The sequence below is a fragment of the Pelophylax lessonae genome, assembly GCF_965119305.1.
Source record: "Pelophylax lessonae genome assembly, chromosome: 3".
NCBI classification, from domain to species: domain Eukaryota; kingdom Metazoa; phylum Chordata; class Amphibia; order Anura; family Ranidae; genus Pelophylax; species Pelophylax lessonae.
The window spans coordinates 575,240,943-575,262,818 of NC_138770.1; the positions used below are offsets into that span (position 1 = coordinate 575,240,943).

Sequence of the window (21,876 nt, forward strand, 5' to 3'; positions counted from 1 at the left end):
TCGGTCCAGGCTCGGGCTTCATGACCATGAAGTAAGAATCTGCCCACATGCCTGGGCCAGTACTTGGTTCAGCCTCTCAGCGAACTGCTGCGAGGCTGAGCCGGCTGCTCCCGTACCCTGCACAACCCAGTGAGCAAGGAGGGGGCAGATCAGAGAGTTGGCTGTCATCAGCAGCTCTCTGCTCAGGGAGCTGTGAGAACCCAGGGATCGGCTGTAATCTAATCGCTCGGTTCTCAGTGTTAGAGGCGCCACGGACAGATGCAGCATCGCACTGATGCTGCATCTACCTAGGCAAGTATGAATAAAAAAAATAAACATAAAAACGCTTTTAAAGTCTTTTTACATTGAGGAACGTTACTCACTGTTTAACAATTTTTTCACACTGCACCACAGATTGGTGAGCCTCTGCCCATCCTTACTTCTAAAAAACACACTGACTCTCTAATATGCTCTTTTAATACCCAGTAATTAGGTTGCCGACAACTAACTAGGTTTTCAACTAACCTAATTAGTTGGAAATGTTCCAGCTTGTTCTTCCTTGTTAGTAACACTTTGCCATTTTTTTGATGTCCTGCCTCACTTATTGCTGCCATCAATTTCAAAGGGTTTTTTTTTTTCCTTAAAATGATACATTTTCTTAGGTTTAAACATTTGATATTTTCTATTTTTGATTGTGAAATGTAAAAAAAAAAAAAAAATAAAAAATAAAAATAAAAATAAAACACTGTAGAGGTGGGCTTAGAAATTCAGAGTCAACTTTTCTTATACAATGCCAAGTTACTGTGGACTTTTTCAAAGTTTGCCCTATTGACATTAATACCCTCTGGGCTTAATGGATATACAAAGCAAGTACCAGAGTAAGCAAAAAGCCAAAATTCTTTATTTGGACCATCCACTCTTAAATATCAGCAATGAGAAACAGTAATTGGAAATACCTCTATCGTGGGATGCGTGTTATGCTTGTAGGCTGTGTAAAGAGGAAATTGTATCTGAAAGATTTTTGCAACACACAACAACAGTTTTTCTTTTTCTTCAGTACTCCATAAACTATACAGGTCAGTGCTTTTGAGAGAGTCTTCTTCTGTTACATTGCAAGTTCTTCCACTTTCCAACTGTTTGTCAGGGGCTTTACATGGTTCTGAGCGCCTCTCTTCCCCTTCTTCCTCCTCCTCCTCCTGAGTCTCTTTCTCCACATTCAGCAGCTCATCGGATGGGTTGGCCTCATCCTGCCAGTTTGAATCAGGGCTAGTAGTGCAAATTTTTAAAAGCTGGTCCCTCAGGGCTTGGACTTGGCCAATCACCAAATTAATAAGGGAACATACCACTTGGTTAAAGATCTCCAAATGTTTATACTCCTTAAAGCAGCATAGACACTGTCTGGGGGACAGAAAAAAGAGAATTCAACATAAATGCAAGCAAAAAAATTAAATCAAATACAACCTGCAAGAAAAAAAAGCATCTTCTTAAACAATTAAGTGTTTAGACTATCTCCTCACTATGTACCAATGACACCAATATACCATGATGACCCTAGCTGATCAGATAAATACTAGATCAGCTCATAAAATGGCTAGCACCACTAAATTGGAGGAAGGTACACCTAATTCCTGGAAAAGCTCAAGAAGATAACTGGATGGTAGAAGATGTGAAAAGTGACAAATAGTTACCAAAACTTTGCATATAGAGCATCTACAGGGCTAATTTCAAGTAAAAAGCAAGCAATACCATTAATCAATATGTATATGCAAGTTCATAATCAACAGAACATGACCACTTAGAGAGACAAGAACACGTCACTTTTCCTAACCACTTGCCAACTGCCCCACGTACATGTTCTTCTGCCGGGAAATCCCGTACCTGTACCTGGGTCTGAGGCGAGCATGGGTATCTCCGGCGACCTGCTCCCGCTATAATTGGACACAGCGGGAGCCAATCAGTGGGCTCGGAGGACCAGATGTTTGCCGGGACCTGCCAATTGTTCCCGAGAGAGGCAGAACGGCGGCCTGCCTAAATAAACAAACAGATCGCCTTTCTGCTTGTATGGGAGACAGAGATCCTGTGTTTCTACTAAGCAGATACACAGATCTCGGTCTTCTCATAGCCAAAGCAACCGCCCCCTCCCCGTTAGAAAGCACTCCCTAGGAGCACATTTAACCCTTTGATTGCCCCTGATGTGAACCCCTTCCCTGCCAGTGACATTAGTAAAGTGACAGTGCATATTTTTTAGCACGGATCACTCAGTTGGTGTCACTGGTCCCCAAAACTTGTCAGATTTGTCCGCCGCAATGTCGCAGTCCCGTAAAAAAAAAAAAAAAAAAAAAAATCTCTGATCTCCGCAATTACTAGTAAACAAAAAAAAATATTTCATAAAAAAATCCCATGGGTTGTGGAAGCTATATCTTTTGCACAAACCAATCAATATAGGCTCATTGGGATTTTTTTTACCAAAAACATGTAGCAGAACACATATTGGCCTAAAGTGATGAAGTTCGATTTTTTACATGTTTTTATTGGATGTGTTTTATAGCAGATAGTAAAAAATGTTGTTTTTGTTTATTTTTCAGTCTGTCTTTTTTTTATTTATAGCGCAAACAAGCACAGAGTTGATCAAATATCACCCAAAGAAAGCCATTTCTGGGGGACAAAGAACAAATATTTTGCGTACATCGTAGCACAACCGCGCAATTGTCAGTTACAGTAACGCAGTGTCGTATGGCAAAAAATGGCCTGGTGGGGGGGGGGGGGTGTTAACCTCCTGGAGCTGAAGAGGGTTACCATGTAATTTTTAGTTTTCCATACCTGTGATTCAAAAATCTTCCTTTCATTTGTACACATACTAAGCTGCCTAAGCTCTATACTTCCCTTGTAGCTGTAGGGTTGCTTAACCACTTAAGGATCGAGCCCATTTCTGACACATGTTGTTCACAAGTTAAAATCAGTATTTTTTTGCTAGAAAATTTCTTAGAACCCCCAAACATATATATTAGCAAACACTCTGGAGAGTAAAATGGCGGTCATTGCAATAGTTTTTGTCACGCTGTATTTACGCAGTGGTCTCAAAATTCATTTTTTTTGGAAAAATTACATTTCGCTGCAATTAAAAAAAACATAACAGTAAAGTTACCCATTTTTTTGTATATTGTGAAAGATGATTTTACGCTGAGTAAATAGATACCCAACATGTTACGGTTTAAAATTGCGCACGCGCGTGGAAGGGCGACAAACTACGGTCAATAAAAATCTCCATAGGCGACGCTTTAAAATTTTTTAATGGTTACCAGTTTACAGCATTACAAAGTAGCTCTTTTTTTTAAATTATTGCTCTCGCTCTTGCGATCACGGCGATACCTCACATGTGTGGTTTAAACAGCGATTTAATTTGTGGGCGCAAATTCCGTATACGTTTTCTTTCGTGCACGAGCTCATGGCGACTGGGGCGGTTAAAAAATTTGTTTTCCCTGTTTATTTTATTTAGATTTTTTTAAATTTTAGCACAGGTTTTTATAAAAAAAAAAAAAAGAAAAACCTGACCACTTTTATTGCTGTCACAAGCAATGAAAACATCCCTTGCGACAGCAATAGGCAGGGACAGGTACTCTTTATGGGGAGATCAGGGGGTCTGAAAGACCCTAGACCCCTCCACTGCACTTCAATGTATTCAAAATGCCAAAAACTGCATTTTTGGATTCACTCACTTTTTAAATTCGGTGACTTTAGCAGCCGAGCAACCCGGACGGGACGTCATGGAAGCCACCTTTGGGTTACGTCATCGGAGATCCGATCGAAGCCGCATCCGGCTTTGATCGGGACTCCAACCAGCCAGCGGACGCGCCGGCTGGTTTCTCGGGTCTCCCGGTGGGACGGGTAGAGCCGCGGAAGGGGGCGTCCCCTCCCGCTGGCTGGGGTAACAATCGCGCAATCTAAAAAAATGGTACCAGGATGATGCCTCTACCTGCAGACATCAACCCGGTACAACCACTTACTGCAGCCGATGTACAGCTATGGCGATTTGCGGTAAGTAGTTAAATACTTGCACCAGTAAAACTGGCCATGGATGGATTGAAATTCAGCCAGTTCAGAAGGGACCAACTGAACTTCGATCCACGTGAAGCTGTTCCAATTCAACAGAAGCCAATCGCTAGATTGACTTCTGTCGAATGGACAAACATGAAAATTTGTTGAGCAGGAGCTGCAGATGCTGATCAGTGTAATCTGACAGTCCCACTGTCAGAATAGGGTGCCCTGTGAGGGGGTGGATACCACCATCAACCTCAGTGTGAAAGAAAAAAATGGATTTTTGTAAAATCTTACCGTAAAATCCTTTTCTCTTAGCTCATCGACAGACGTAGTCCTCGGTGATACACCACCTTCGGGTTATGTTACCTCCGCAGGAGCAGGACTAGACAGGAAATTAAAAAGCTCTGGCCACACCCTAGGGGCAGTCCCAGAGGGTATATCCTCTCTCTCTCTGCCTCAGCAAATCAGTTATGTGAAAAAGCAGTGCTTAGAGAATTTTAACCCAACCCAACTCCAAAACAGAGGGGCGGGGACTACGTCTGTCGATGAGCTAAGAGAAAAGGATTTTACGGTAAGATTTTACAAAAATCCATTTTTCTCTAGCGCTCATCGACAGACGTAGTCCTCGGTGATACACCAACTTCGGGACGTCCCAGAGCAGTATCACAACTGAGGGGTGGGAAAATGGAAATCAATCCCAATCTAGAAGGCCCAACCGGTGCCAACTAGAAGTTTACAATGCTCATCCTTAATGATGAGACTCAACCAAAAAAGAGAAAACAATTTTTTTTTTTTTTTTTTTTCAAACAGAAAAAAACCCTCGAGGTAGACCACCGGTCTCCTCAAATTGCGGCCTGCAAAACCTTGCGGCCAAATGAGGCATCCGCCGATGCCGTCACATCAATTTTATAGAATTTTGTAAAGGTATGTACCGACGACCAGGTGGCCGCCTTACATACCTGGACCACTGACGCCTGATGGCGAAAGGCCCAGGAAGTACTGAGCGCTCGAGTGGAGTGCGCCCTAACAGGGAACGGAGGACTCTGACCCTTAATAGAATAAGCCTGTACCACCGTTTGTCTAATCCATTTGGCAATGGTCGCGGCAGATGCAGGCAAACCCTTTCTGGGGCCATCCGTGATCACAAAAAGTGAATCCGTCTTACGGAATGATTCCGTAGCTTTCAGGTATACCTTGATTGCCCGAACCACATCTAAGGAATGCAACGCATGTTCCCAATGATGCTTGGGCTGAGGACACAAGGAAGGTAGTACAATATCTTCATTCAGATGAAAATCTGAAACCACCTTGGGAAGAAAAGATGGCTTAGGATGAAGTACTACCTTATCCCTATGAATCACTAGGTATGGTGACTGGCATGATAATGCAGCCAGTTCTGACACCCTGCGAGCAGAAGTAATAGCCACCAAGAAGGCCACCTTCTGGGATAGAGTAAGCAAGGGAATCTCCCTGATGTTTTCAAAGGGAGGTTTCTGTAGAACCGACAAAACCAAATTAAGATCCCAGGGCGGTAAGGGCGCGCGGACTGGAGGAGCCAGGTGCCGCACCCCCTGGATGAAATTCCGCACCAAGGATTTGGTAGCTAAAGGCTTCTGAAAGAAGATTGCTAATGCTGAAACTTGACCCTTGATGGTGCTCAAGGCTAGCTTCTGCTCAACCCCTTGTTGCAAAAAGGCCAATATTCGAGTCACCGAATAGGTACGTGGAGGAAATCCTAAAGATTCGCACCACGCAATATAAGTCTTCCATGTGTGATAATAGACTTTGCTGGAAGTCGCTTTCCTTGCTTTAATGAGGGTAGGAATGACTGAAGTAGACAAACCTCTGTCCTTCAGTACTTGGGTCTCAATGGCCAGGCCATTAAAACCAGCGACTGTAAAGCACGAAGGTAAATTGGTCCTCGAGACCACAGACACTCCCTGAGACGAAGTTCCCACGGAACGTCTGCGACTAACATGTCCAAGTCGGCCAGGCCGGCTTGAGGAGGCCAGCCTAGAATTTCTAGGACCACTGGCGCTGATTGGATCTGAACCAGGCGTCCCTAGAGGTATCTGGCCCCGACCATCCGAGAAAGTCTGGTCGTTTTCTGTTCCCACACATTTATCAGATACCTGATTGCTATCAGGAAGGGTGATCTTTTCTGGTTGAACCTCAGGGACCGAAGTCACCCGACTAGAGGCTACTTGGCCTATCTGGTCAACCAGATCCGATTCCTGTGAGGTATCGGGACTAATCTTAGGAAAAGGTAAAGGAAAAGATCTTTTCAGGGAACGGTAACTACCGCTTCCTGTGGCACTTAAATGTTGGAAGGGAAGAATCGCACCGGTAGTAGTGGTTGATGCTCGATCTAATGTCCTGAATACCGGTGAAAACGTCCCCCCACCCTGAAACCGGGTGGGGGCGCACCTTCAGGCTGTGTACTCCTTTACTTCGGGTTTGGCTGGGTTGGTCCCCTTCTTGAACCCTCCTGGAGGAGTCTTGCCTTTCCCGCTAGTACCAGCCGGGCGCCCTTTATGGGCGGTAAAGAAAGGTCCTCGCTTGTTGCGAGGTCCCTTAGCTTTTGCAGCCTGTGGCAAAAAAGTGCTCTTGCCCCCAGTGGCATCCTTAATGATTTCATCTAGGTTGGCTCCAAATAGACGATTCCCCTGAAAGGGGAGATTAGTCAAGGTCTTTTTGGAACCTAGGTCAGCTGACCAGCATTTTAACCACAGCACACGTCTGAGGATCACTGCTAACTTAGATGCATGCCCTAATAGGGGAGTAGTGTCCAAGGCTGCGTCACAGATAAACCGTAGCCCTTGTATGATCTGTTCCATCAAATCAGATGTCTCCTGGGGAATATCTTTTCCCCTAAGATCTTGGCGTACCATTTTCGCCCATTCCGTAAGTGTCTGGGAAACTAGACCAATAACGATTACTGGTCTAAATGCTGACCCTATCAGAGAAAAGATAGTGCGGGACTCTGCTTCTATCTTTCGATCCACCGGATCCTTAAAGGACGAAGTGTCCTCCACTGGAATAACCGTGGCTTTATTCAGCCTGGAAATAGGCGGATCCACGACTGGTGGTACCGTCCATTTCTTAATGATGGATTCCTCAAACGGATAGCGTCTAGCAATACGCTTGGAAATAGTAAAGGTACGTTTAGAATGCTCCCATTCTCCTTTAATCTGATTACCAAAACATTTAGGTACAGGAAAAGCCTTCGCCGTCTTGATGGGCTTATTAGTCCCAAAAGGCCTCTCTGTTTCAGTTGCCTCTGCCGGTAAAGCCTCAAGTTTTAAGGTTTCTTGCACTGCCACAACTAGTGCGTCCACCAATGCTTCTTCCTGAATTATAGCAAGAGAAGAAGCGTCCTCCTCACTGTCTGAGGGGGCTTTACCTGGGATAACAGCCCTTGCAGAGGAACCTGCAACTGCCGTGACCATCTCTGAATCTGAGTCAGAGGTGTCAGATGGTATAGGGGTAGGCGGGGGTCGCTTCCTAGACCCCCGTCCCTGACAGGCCGCCTCCACCCGAGCCACCATAGACTCCAAAATTGCTGTAAATGACTCTATACTCTGTGCACCGGCAGGTCCCGAGGCCCCCTCGAGGGAAACAGGTGGGGGAATATGTGTGGCAGGGTCCATAATAACTCCAGTTACTTCCTGGATAATATAATTCAAAAGTAAAGAAAAAAATTTTTTTTTTTTTTTTTTTCTTTTCTGACCCCCAGCGCCACAAAAAGCCCCTTAGTGTTACCTGCTTTGGGATCCCTATCGATCGAGAGAGAGATAGACCCCCAGGCTCACCACTTGATGCTCAGAGTTAAACTGCAACAGCTTACAGCGCTGTCTTGACAAACAGGAAGTCTCTTGGCAGGCTGCCCAGGAAGAAAGGAGGCGGCTCCGCCCCTCTGCACGCCTTCCGGCGCCTCCCCCAAGCTCCACGAGGTGTAGGATCACCTCAAACATGGCCGCCCCCATGCTGGAGACACGAGGCTACGCCAAAATGGCGGCTCGTGCGATCCAGCAAAAAAAATGGCGGCGGCCTAAACTGAATAGCGGTGTGCTGCAGGGCACACAACACTCTCTCTGCATGGGGATATGGCGTGGTTGGCGGTACCGGCCCTGGCGGACCGCGTGGCCGTTCGGGAGGCCTGCTATTAGCTGGAGATCTGATTTGGAAGGCAGTCTACATGTCCGTGGCTTCTGACTGGTAAGTAGCTTATACTTAACCCATAAGATTCCCAGAATGCCACAGATTACATCTTTAAAATATGTATACAATAGATTGTTAGCTCCCAAGCCAAGCCTCCTGGCTTTGCACACATAAATCACACTCAAAGTAGGAGGATTTGTGACATGTTATAGGATAGAAAGGACTCTATCTTACCATACAGAGAGGGGCCCGCGTTCACCACAAAACCCGTCAGGGAAAAAGGGGGAACATACTACTCACCATACCGGAACCAGGCGGGCACCAACTCCTGACAGTACCCCTCTCCACCGGGGCGGGAGGGCTGTCGACCGATACGGACGCCGTGACTCATGGTCTTTGGCGTTTCGGCGAGACGTTTAACTCGCGTGGACAGTCCTTTAATGGGACTTTGTCGCGGCCGACCCAGCGCGGAGCTATGGCCTGCACGCGCTCGTAGGCTGAACTGGGGTGACCACCGGATCTCAACATCCAGCCCGTCGCCCAGTTCAGCTTTCTTGCTTGAAGATCTCACAGGAACACTGGAGAAAAAAGCTGTCTAAAAAAATCTTTTTAAGAAAAAAATCTTTGCCAGGACCTAAGATCCCAGCAAGGTGTCTAGGTCCTTACTCCTAACTAGACAGAAAATAACTGATTTGCTGAGGCAGAGAGAGAGAGGATATACCCTCTGGGACTGCCCCTAGGGTGTGGCCAGAGCTTTTTAATTTCCTGTCTAGTCCTGCTCCTGCGGAGGTAACATAACCCGAAGGTGGTGTATCACCGAGGACTACGTCTGTCGATGAGCGCTAGAGAAATAGGATTTTTGTACTCACCATTGATTGACGGACACTATAGGGTTATGCTGCCCTCTGAGTAGGACTAGGCAGACAACACAAAAGGTCTGCTACGCCCCATGGGCTGTCCTCAGCTAGCATAATTCCCCTCTCTGCTTAGAGATACTCAGTTTGGTAACCAGCAGTAACAGAAGCATATAAAAATTCATGAGAGGGGTGGGAGCCGTGTCTGTCAATGAACTCAGAGAAAAGGATTTTACGGTAAGTACAAAAATCCTATTTTCTCCTCCATTCACTGACAGACACAGCTCCATATTCTTGGGTGGGACTATGTGGGCAATTATTCATCTAAATATTGGAACAATTATTTTATAAATCATAAAATGACACCTCACATTTCATGAAAAAAGTATTGATAGGACGAACAGTTATACAAACAATAAAAGAAACATGGCTGGTACAAAGTGCTCATCCAGATAGGTGGAACTTCAGTGGAAATTGAATCTCCAAAACTCGACGTGTTTCAGGTGAGAACACCTTTCCTCAGGGGTATAGACTAGAGTATGGAGCTGTGTAATTTCTTATACACTTTAGAAGTTCCCAATATTGAAAAAGCCGTGTAGGATAAAATCAGAGAGATGTACAAAATAGGGAAAGGAAATGGCGCAGAAAGGGCTGCGGTGTAGCTCTGCTGCACCTACTTTTTCGTGATGGGAATACTAGTGCCACCAAAAAGATTCCAAATTCACAGGGGTCCCAACAAAGAAAGGCCAAACAGTTGTCCCTAGATCAAATGAACGAACCTATCTGTATACGTAGCTATATTGTAGCATGGATGAATAGTAGCGCCCTCAATAAGAGTAGAAGAAACTATCTGCAGCTTCTTAAACTCCCTCAATTCAATATATGTTCTAGTCAGTGAGTAGAGCAAGGGCAAGCCACCTTTCCCTTCCCAGTTTAAGGAAGGTACTCCTTAAACCCCCCCAATCAGACTCCTAATAAGGTCATCCAGGGTAGCCTTGAACAGGCGCTCGCCCTAAAAAGGAAATTCAGCCAGGGCCATTTCGGATGTGTGACACTTCAGCCACAAAATACGCCTAAGCACCACCGCCGAGACCGATAGTTTGGAGCCCCACCGGAACCGCATCCAAAAGATGCATCGCAGACAAACTGTCTAACAAGTCAGGGAAACGTGGACCCAGGGTGGTTCTATCAGCAGCGACCAAACCAGATGCAGGATCTGAGGAGACCGGGGAGGGGGGGGGGGGCGCATTCGCTGAGCCAATGCTATCCTTACCCCGCACAGGGGTCAGCAATTTAAGCCCCCAATAGGGGGCACCAACTGTGGCCCGCAAAGGGGGGACCAGCAAGAGGACCCCGAAAAAGGGTCGCCCGCAGACGCCCTTATAAGGAGGGCGCAAAACAAACCCCCCTAAGGGAGGCCACCCGCTGCTAATGCGGGGGGCCATACCCACTGGGAAAGGTATATACCTCACAGAACCAAGGCAGCAAAACCTGCCTGGAACCCTGTCCCCCGCCCAGAGCCGCCTTACCAGAAGGGGGAGCCTATTAGGCCTCTAAACCACGGCCTAGAAAGTTTCGGGTGCAAAGCCGGGGACCTACATTTTTCGGCCGCCCTGCTGCAAGAGCGCAATCCAGGGGAAACCCGCAGAGGGAAGACAGTTGTTCAGGGTACAATGGCGGCTGTAGCCGCTGCGCCTGGGGCTGCCCAATACAAATTCCAGCAAGTAGGCCGCCAAACCACGGCTTAAATGTTTGGCCTGCCTGACGACGTGGTACTCGGACCCGCGGACATTGGGCTACCTGCCCCCCAGGCCCTCCAGCTGTGGCCACCCACCCCACAGCAGGCCCACCGAAGGGGGACAGCGCTCCACGGGGACCTCACAGCCTGGGCACCAACCACCCCCCCCCCCATGTGCAAAGCCAGCTCAATTCCACTCTGGGGAGGGGGAAAGAGAACCCCGGCGGGGCCAATCACCCCAGGGAGTACCCGCACCACACACCATATCTAGGGAAGGAGAGGAGGGAACCTTTACTTACAGATCCAAAGCGTGTGGTTAATACTCCCAAGACAGAAACTTCCTCGCCACCGAAGTGGTGGAGCGGTCGGCCAGAAGGATTGCTGTGACACAGGCCATGACCCGGTCATATGCGACCTTGCGAGACGTTTAACTCGCAGGCCAGCCCCTGTTAAGTGGGGCTATGTTGTGGCTGACCGAGCGCAGAGCTACGGCCTGCACAGGTTCGCTGGCCGGGCTGAAGAGACCACTGAAACTGCAATAGTCCAGCCCGTCGCTCAGCCCGGCAGTTGCTAGAAGATCTCCACAGAAAAGAAACGGGATCCAAAAACAAAGCGCAAAAAGAGACAAAAATGCCAGGATCTAGGGCCTGGCAGGGAGACTAGGTCCTACTCCTGAACTAGGCAAACAAAAAACTGAGTATCTCCAAGCAGAGAGGGGGGATTATGCTAGCTGAGGACAGCCCACGGGATGTAGCCAAGCTTTTGTGTTGTCTGCCTAGTCCCATTCCTGTAGAGGGCAGCATAACCCTATGGTGAAGAATATGGAGCTGTGTGTCAATGAACGGAAGAGAAAATCTGTTTTTTTTTTTCTTGTCCAGCCTGGCTGAATGAAAACAAAAGCAAACCATCCTAGTTGATAGGGTATTCTTGAAAGTAGAAAATTCAACCAAGAAAAACAAATCAATTATTCCAAATAGGAGCTTACCTTTGTGTCCAGGAATTAATATAAGCGAATATCTTAAGTGCATGTTCTTTTCTGAGCTGTAATTCATCACTGTTGTCAGTGTCAGATACTACAAAGAAGAAAAAAAAAAAGCACATTAAAGAACTTTGCATATTATGCATTAACAAACTACAGCAACAATATCTCGCTAGGATTATGCTTGGATAGTCACAATGGGTGGACTAAGCTCTCAACCCCCAATGCACACTAAAAATAAATATAAGAAGAAAGACCTAGGTATCAGATAGACAATATTCAGGTTTATTTTTTCTGCATTAAAAGGTTTTTTTGAACACACACACTATATATATATATATATATTTATATTATACATTATAATATATATATATATATATATATATATATATATATATATATATATATATATATATATATATATATATATATATATATATATATATATATATATATGGCCCTGTTTAATGGGTGTCTTATGTTCCTGTAGGACAGGGGTAATGAATTAAAATTCATGAAGGTCCAGTAGGTAAAATTTTCTTCAAACCGAGGTCCGAATCATATGTTTGGATCTCAATGGCACCGTCCTCTGCACAATGCGCAAACATGGCGCGTCTTTACGAGTGCCACATCACATGGTGCCGCAGTACCATGCAGCTTGGTACGGCGCAATTAAAAAGAAAAAAAAAGGTCAGGGACTTATTTTTCTGCGTTTCTGCTTACAAGGCAGCCCACTGAAATAAATGGGCCGCCTACACGCGTTACGCAATAATGTGAACCTAGTCTACAATCCTTCACATCACAATCCTTTTTATTACATCAGTGTTCTCAGTCCCCCTGTACATCATCCCCCCTTCACATTACAGTCCTCAGCCCTTCACATTTTTGTTAGCGGCCCCCCTTTATATCACCCCCTACTTTAAATTGCAATTCCAAGCCCCTTTCATATCACCCACCCTTCACATTCCTGTTCTCGCCCCCTTTATAGTACCCCTCCTTCACATTGCAGTCCCCAGCCCCCCCTTCACATTCCTGTCCTCATACTCTTTATAGCACCCCCCTTCATATAACTATCCTCCCCCATTTTATTGTGCCCCTCTTCACACTGCAGTTCCCCAGCCCCCCATTAACATTCCTGTCCTCACCCCCTTTATAGCACCCTCAGACATTCCTGTGCTCATCTCCTTTTTTTTCAAACCCCCCTTCACACTGCAGTCTCCAGCCCCCCTTCACATTCTAATCCTCACCCCCCTTTGTAGAACCCCATCCCCCTTCATACCGTATCACTCCTTTACTTTTCTGTCTCTTCGATATCCCCCCTCTTTTCCCCTTTTACATTTGCAGTGCCTCTTCCCTGTCTTACCTTAAACAGGGCAGCGTGGCTGACATCGGAGGCACAGCAGCTGACATCGGAAGTGCTCAAAGGGATGCACGGAGGGCGGGACCTGCCCCAGGTAACTGATTGGTTGCTAGAATACAGGGCAGTTCTAGCAACCAATCAGTTAACTGTACCAGCCCCTGTCCTCCGTGAATCACTGCGCTGCTCCTCCGATGTTAGCTCTGTAAAGACAGAGCTGCAGCTGCAGCAGCGGCGGCAGAGGGAAAAAACAGATCCTAAATGGCGCGACCGCTGCGGGGCCGGACAGAACATTGATTGGGTCCGGACTTGGCCCGCGGGCCGCCATTTAGTGATGCCTGCTGTAGGAGGATGTTCCTGGGCAGACACTTAAGCATTGGCACATTCTAGTTGTGAGTACATCTATTTCTTATAGTTGAGCTGATGACTAATGTAAACAATTTGTAGCATTTTTTAGCAGGGTGGGGATATATACTGAACAAAATTATAAAAAAACGCAACACTTGTTTTTGCCCCCGTTTTTCATAAGCTGAACTCCAAGATCTAAAAAAAAAAAAAACGGGATTCCACCGTGAAGAGAACACCTCTCCAAAGTGCCAGATGCCATTGAATGTGAGCATTTGCCCACTCGAACTGCAGTCAGGTTGAAAACCCGATGAGGACGACGAGCATGCAGTTGAGCTTCCCTGAGACGGTTTCTGACAGTTTGCATAACTAAAGAATTTCTGCACAAACAGATTGTTGCAGCAGCTGTCGGGGTGGCTGGTCTCAGATGCTCTTGGAGGTGAAGAAGTTGGATGTGGAGGTCCTGGGCTGGTGTGGTTACACATGGTCTGCGGTTGTAAGGCCAGTTGGATGTACAGCAAAATTCTCTGAAACGCCTTCGGAGACGGTTTATTGTAGAGAAATGGAGACGGTTTATTGTAGAGAAATGGAGACGGTTTCTTGTAGAGAAATGTACATTCAATTCACAGGCAACAGGTCTGGTGGGCATTCCTGCAGTCAGCATGCCAATTGTACGCACCCCCAAAACTTGCAACATCTGTGGCATTGTGCTGTGAAAAAGTGAACATTTTAGAGTGGCCTTTATTGTGGCCAGCCCAAGGCACATCTGTGCAATAATCATGCTGTCTAATCAGCATCTTGATATGTCACACCTGTGAGGTGGATGGATTATCTCGGCAAAGGAGAAGTGCTCACAAACACAGATTTAGACAGATTTGTGAACAATATTCGAGAGAAATAGGTCTTTTGTGTACGTAGAAAAAGTCTGAGTCTGGGGGCAAAAACAAAAGTGTTGCGTTTATAATTTTGTTCAGTGTATAGATCCCTAAAGATGATATTTTTGAAACGTGTTAGATTTCCCTCTCCGTATTCAAACTGTTACTGAATCCTGTGTGATGTGAATTGTTATATGGTATTGGGTATCACCACTGTAAGGCAATTGTGCTATAATGTAGAGGTTTTTTTTAAATTGTGAATAAAAATGTATACTATATAAACCAATTGGTGGTATGTTGGTTGCTGTGTAAAAAAAAAAAAGGAAAGAAAAAAAAAAAAAAAAAAAAAAAAAAAGGAATTTCCGTTGGTTGGTATCAGATAGACTTGTCCTGTATCCTACTGCTGTAATACAAGTATACTGAATTTTTTGCAGCATGAATGATTCCTAAACACCTCTTCCTGTAAAAGCAGTGGGATTGTTGGGTGAGGGGGTTGCAAATTTACTTATCAGGACCTGGAGAATCAAGCTGACCATAAACTGGTAGAAGAGGCAGATTGGGAGGGGATTATAGACCATGAGAAAAGGAAAGGAGAGGGGCAGCTGTTCACAGACTGGTGGGGGAGGGGGCTGAACCATGGGCGTCCGCAAGGGAGGGCAAGGGGGGGCGAGTGCCCCCCCTGGAATCCTGCATATCATCACTGTCATTCACATTCTTTTTGCCGTAGCAGCGCACGAGCGCAGCGCTGATCCGCGCGCCGGCTCTGGCTACCTCCTCTCTCAGTACTCGGCCTCGGTCCTCTGCTGCCCTTACGACAGCTGAAGGGGGCGGGCCGGGGATTCCCTGCTGGCTGCTGCTGATGTCAGTCAGCTCAGCAAGGGGCGGAGCTGCGGCCCGCGGAGGAGAGAGAGGAGAATCAGCGTGCGTGACAGGAGAGGAGGCGGGAAAGGCAGCGCTGTGGCCGGGAGAATCAGAGTGAGAGAGAGTGAGAGTCACCTCACCTCACCTCACCACCTGCTGTGCCTGTGAGTGACCTGTCAGTCTGACACCCACGACGAGTGTGCCCAGTGACCACCTGAGCGGTGAAGAGAGAGTAACAGTGAAACTGTGAAAGTGAGTCTTCTTGTCTTGTCACTGACAATGAATTACTGTCTGTCATACTACTGAGGTGACATCCATCCATGTGACTCAGATTGTGAGAGTGACATTATTACTACTAATACTACTAGTATTAGTAGTAATAATGTCACTCTCACAATCTGAGTCACATGGATGGATGTCACCTCAGCAGTAGTACCAGGGCCCAGGCTGTAAAGATCTGCTCAGCTCACTCAGCACAGCACTATATATATTATATTTAACAGGCAGTGATGCCCATGGGCAGCAGGCTGGCCAGCAATAGATATACTAGTATAATACTAGTATATCTATTGCTGGCCAGCCTGCTGCCCATGGGCGTCGCTGCCTGTTAAATATAATATATATAGTGCTGTGCTGAGTGAGCTGAGCAGATCTTTACAGCCTGGGCCCTGGAGGACTACAGGTGATGTGAGTGACATTATTATTAGTACATCTATTGCTGGCCTGCTGCCTGTTAGGGCTCTTTCACACGGCCGCTCCGTGTGTCCGCAAATCATCCTATTTTTTTGCGGATGATTTGCGGACATAATGTAATTCTATGGCATTGTGGATGTCAGCGGAATACCATACGCTGACATCCGATTTTCTTCCTTTCAGTTCTGTTCCATTTTTTGGAACAGAACAGAACCCTATTTTTCTTCCGTTACAAAAAAACGGAAAGGAAGCAAAATCGGATGTCAGCGGTGTCAGTGAGCTGAGCAGATCTTTACAGCCTGGGCCCTGGAGAACTACAGGTGATGTGAGTGAGTGACATTATTATTACTAGTACATCTATTGCTGGCCTGCTGCCTGTTAAATATTATATATAGTGCTAATAAGTGAGCTGAGCAGATCTTTACAGCCTGGGCCCTGGAGGACTACAGGTACCAGCTGCCTGCAACAATCAATAATAAATACTGACATCCATCCATGTTGTGACATACATGAACTATTGCTGGCCTGCAGTGCTGCCTGTTATATATATTATAGTGAGCTGAGCAGATCTTTACAGCCTGGGCCGAGGACTACAGGTATCAGGCTACCAGCTGCAAGCACCAGGGATCCTGTCTGCTCAGTCTATAGAGCCCCAGATCTCCCTTTGTACTGCACACATAAGACATTAGACATCTACTGCTGTTATATAATACCATGATGAGGCTGAGCAGATCTGTACAGACTGTGCACTACAAGTACCAACTGCACCTGGGGTCCTCCTGTCTGCTTTTCTTATGGAGTCACTAATCTCTAATTGTAAAACAGACATATGACATCTAATATTATAGTGAATAGATCTATACAGCCTGGGGGGGGGGGGGGACTACAAGTACCAGCTGCGCCTGGGATCCTGATTATGTGTGTATAAATAATGTGGTGCATTCAATAGTGTAAACCAAAAAAAGATTAGAAATTGCTAATCAGACAATGGCAGATTGATCCTTCTATTAAGCTTTTGCATCAGGTTTCTCAAACCTTTGCATGCCTGCGCTTTGATAATGACTAAGCCCCTCCCCTTCATGACATTGTCAAAAAGGGGTGGAGCACGGGTGACCTTAAAATGATGCCCCCCCCTGAAAAAAGTTCTGCGGATGCCCATGGGCTGAACAGCAGCTGATCCTAGGCCAAGAAGGGATGGTTTACATAGGGGTGTCAAACTGGTGGTCCTCCAGCTGTTGCGGAAGTCCCATCATGCCTCTGCCTGTGGGAGTCATGCTTGTAACTGTCAGCCCTGCAATGCCTCATGGGACTTTTAGTTCCGCAACAGCTGGATGGCCGCCAGTTTGACAGAGGATATAGGGGAAAAAGTAGAAGCTGGCCATGAGACTGAAAGATCCAGAGATTGTGGGATATGCAGTTTATTCACTAGAGGTGTCAGTTAATTAGTAGTAGAGGCTATCCTGCCAAATGTGGCAAAAATCGGGTCCGCATTAATAAATTGAACACGACCGCCCCTTCTCCATCCCACTCCTTTCTCCCTCTCCTCTGGTATCGACGAGAAAAAGGTCCTTTCCATAGAACTCTTTTGTAAGTTGTACATAGGTGGTACAAACGTTTGTTTTCTGTTAAGTTGCAATTTATTAAGAAAAGAAAACCGTAAAGTTTTTTTTACTGTTGAAAAGTAAGTTCTTATGCTGGCCATACACTATATGAAAAACGAACACTCCGCTGTGAGAGCAAACAAACCATGCCATCATGTAACAACTGAGAAGATCGCTCAATGGACATAAATGTATCAGTTTTTTTGTTCGTTTTTCACATTTACCTGGTGTAAACAGTTTGGATGAGAAACACAATAACCTTTTAATTTATCGTTCGTTCAGCTCAAAAACAAACATCACAATTACCGATTTGTGCCCATTAACTGGGCGAAAAAACAAAACGAACCGTCGAAATGACTGAATTTCGGACGATTTTTCGTATAGTGTATGGCCAGTAGAGATATGCCGGTTTTCGGTAATGCGATATATCGCGGTATCGCATACACACTGTATTGTTCTGGTCATTTAAAATACTGTATATTTCGGTTCTGAAAGTCTGCCGGGCTACCCCCACGTCTCTCTGCTGTATCAGACTCCTGGCTCAGCTGTTCTTTACCAGAACGGAGCCACTACTACCTGTATAGATCCGGCTCACAGGCGGAGGGATATCAGATGCACACTGGTCCTTCTGCAGGTTTAACCACTCCTATATCTATATATCTATTAGGGCTGCAACTATGCGTCGGCCTAATCGATTACGTCGACTACGAAAATGTGTCGACGTGTGTGAAAGCCGCCGACGCGTCACACCACTCGCGCGCGTGTAAATGGCGGCTTCTGCTCCTGACGGAGAAAGTTCGAGCAGTCTACCTCAAAAAGCGGTGAGACCACGATCATGATTCATCAAGGGTATGGGAATTCTTTCAACAGAGCCCAGATAAAATGGTCCTTTGTTCCCTTTGCAAAACTGAAATGGCGTACCATGGTAGCACAACTGCTATGTACGAGCACCTCAGAAGAAAGCATCCCGGCGCTCTCCGACCTCAAAAGGAGGAGCCATCTTTGTAAGTAGTATTACATATTTTATGCTAGCTGCTAGGTAATAATTATGCCCATTGCTCAGGCCGGGCCAGGGCTTTAGGCTTTGTTTGTAGTGGCCAGCTCACATTTTTTTTAAATGTACAAGGCACTTTACAGCCCTGTCTGTCTTGCTGATCTGGGAATACCTCAGGGCATGTGTAATGATCTGACCAGCACACCTGAGATGCCATGCTTTTCTTCCAAAATACGCAGAGAGCAACAACATTTGCACTGACTGCACTGCAGCGTTATGCAATAATTACAACATTGGCCATGGAAGCATGGATATCTCAAACTTCTGCTTTTTCTACTAGAAAAAATACAATATTGTAATCAAAACATAATTATCACATTCAGTTCATTTCAAATATTATGCAGATTTACTACCCTGTACCCTCTTTGAAATACAGTATTATTGTTAGCATTGAGGCTGAGCATTCATAGATTTCATGTGTAAATTGGTAATGTTATTAATTATGATTTATTATTAATTATTATTATTGTGTTTGTTGTTTTTCTCAGGAAGAGGCAAAGCTGTGTACAAGATTTCTTCTTTCATAAAAAGGATGTCACTGTTTGCACACCCCAAATGGCCATTACACTTACCAATAGCATATTCAACATGATTGTAAAAGATATGAGACCTCTTTCTATTGTAGACGGTCAAGGATTTCGTGAGATGATCAGCACATTTTACCCAGGATACACACTTCCCTCCAGGTCCCATTTCACTAAGCTGATGGAGAAGAAATATGAGGAGAATTTTGAAAGATTGAAAGCGTCAATCAAAGATGTGAAATCCAAAATAGCTCTCACCACAGACGCATGGACCAGTATTGCCACAGAGGCATACTTGGGTGTCACATGCCACTTCATTAATGAAGACTGGAAGCTTACATCCTACAATCTGACCACTATGCCACTTGAAGAGCGCCACACAGCTGAAAACATTGCTAACTGGGTGGAAAAAGCAGCTGAGAAGTTTGAGATATCCATGGCCAATGTAATTGCAGTTGTCCATGATAATGCTGCAAATGTTGTCGCTGCTCTGCGTATTTTGGAAGAAAAGCATCCTGGTAGCTATTCTCTCAGGTGTGCTGGTCATACATTGCAGTTAGTTGTCAACCATGCCCTGAGGGATCCCCAGATCAGCAAGACACTGAGGGCTGCGAAGTGCCTTGTGGAAAATTTAAAAAAAAAAAGTGAGCTGGCCACTACAAAGCTTAAAGCAAAGCAACAACAAATGGGTACCCCTGATCATGCACTAATAAATGATGTATCCGTAAGATGGAACAGTACTTTACACATGATCAGTCGCCTGCTTGAACAGAGGTGGCCTGTCACTGCAACACTTTCCGATCCTGATGTCACACCCCGAGGGAAGCGCTTCCTGGATTTAAAACATGATCAGTGGAGCTTACTTGAGGAAGTGGAACAAGTCCTGAGGCCTTTCGAGTGTGCTACTGTTTTCTTGAGTGGAGAGTCCTATGTGACAGGTTCCGCTCTACCTCCTTTGGTAAAAGGCCTCCAGAAATCTATACAGAGCACAATTTGCGAGACAGCGGCAGTCAAGGCTTTCCAAAGTGTTGCTGCACAGGAGATGACCTCAAGATGGGAGCGGGAAACTAAATTCAGAGACGACGGTGGAGAAAATATATATTTGTCTTATTGCAGCAGCCCTGGACCCCAGATTCCGCAAACTAAAATTCCTGGCAGCAGAGGATAGTTTAAAAGCTCACCTCAAGGTCTAAGCTCTTGAAGAGAAAAGATGATATGAGGAAGAGCAAACACATCAACGTCAATGTGAGGAACAGGTTCGGTCAGCCAGTGCAGACATGACATTTTCAGAAAAGAGGCAAGTGTCTATGTTGTACTCTTTGCTTGGTTCAGATTCAGATGAACACCACAGTAATGGTGAGGATGACACTGGTCACATCCAAGATCAAAGAAATTCACAGTGAAGTTGTGAGGAATGAGATGCACATGTACTTTAGTGAGCAGGCCATTCCAAAGGAAGAAAATCCACTGAAATGGTGGAAGGAAAATGAAGGGAGGTTTCCCATCTTGGCCATGCTGGCAAAGAGTTACTTGTCTGTGCCTGCAACATCAACCCCATCTGAAAGGCTTTTCTCAGTTGCTGGCAACATTGTGACTAAAAAAAGAGCAAGCCTAACTTCACAGCATGTCGATATGCTAACCTTCCTCCATTGCAATGCTATATTATAGATACAGGCCCCCAACCTGTACCTGTTGCACTCTTGGGTTGTATTAATGTTGGACTTCTTTAAACTACAAGATGGCTGCCTTCAGGTAATCATTCCTCAGTATTTGCCATTATAATTTGCAGTGTTGAGCAGTGCTTTTTGTTGGACTTGGCTCCTTTAAAACTATGTTCGTTTTTAGGCATGTTTTACATTTACATCATAGTGTTTTTGTTGACCATTATTATGTGTTTTAACCACTTTACCACCGGAGGATTTTGCTGTCTTCCGTCCAGGCCACTTTTTGCGATTCGGCACTGTGCGACTTTAACTGACAATTGCGCGGTCGTGCGACGCCGTACCCAAACGAAATTTACGTCCTTTTTTTCCCCACAAACAGAGCTTTCTTTTGGTGGTATTTGATCACCTGTGCGATTTTTACTTTTTGCGCTATAAACAAAAAAATGCGTTTATTTTGAAAAAATAACAATATTTTTCACATTTTTTTATATGAAATTCCTCCCCAAAAAAAATGTAAAAATCAAATTTTTTTAAAATTTTTGCCCAATTTGTTTTCTGCTACCTATGTTTAGTAAAAAAAAAAATCGCAATAAGCGTATTTTGATTGGTTTGCGCAAAAGTTATTGCGTTTACTAACTAAGGGAAAGATTTCTGTCATTTTTGGTGTTTTTTTTTAACGCGTAATGGCGGTGATCTGCGATTTTTTTTGCGGGACTGCGACATTGCGGCGGACAGATCGGACCCTTGACTGACATTTTTGACACTTTTGGGGGTACCAGTGACATTTCTACAGTAATCAGTGCTATATATATGCACTGTTACTGTAAAAATGACACTGGCAGGGAAGGGGTTAATTTTATTGGAGAGGGAGGGGTTAATGTATGCCTGGTGCTTACTGACGTGTGGGGGGGGAGGTGACTGTGTGACAGAAGGACAGATCGGATGTCCAGCTATGCTGAACACTCCGATCTGTCAGTCCCTGTCACTATGGAGATCCGCCTGCTGTGTTTACATACAGCGGGCGGATCTCCAGACTCGATCCCCGACGATCGGGGCAGAGCAGCGGCAATCGCCGCTGCTCCTCCACTGGCCCGACTCCCGCTGTGAATGAACACAGCGGGAGCGAGCCTCCGGCGGCGCGCGAGCGCCGCCC

General features: G+C 45.6%; 1 protein-coding gene across 1 annotated transcript in view; it reads right to left on the reverse strand.

The window, feature by feature from the left end:
* Positions 1-21,876, reverse strand: part of USP34 (ubiquitin specific peptidase 34) — a 600,284-nt gene that overhangs the window by 517,125 nt on the left and 61,283 nt on the right. The window contains exons 2-3 of the mRNA XM_082250967.1: positions 11,756-11,843; positions 936-1,377 (exon numbers count right to left, since the gene is read on the reverse strand). Of these exons, the coding sequence (XP_082107093.1) occupies positions 936-1,377; positions 11,756-11,843 (530 nt within the window). The remainder of the gene's footprint in view (positions 1-935; positions 1,378-11,755; positions 11,844-21,876) is intronic.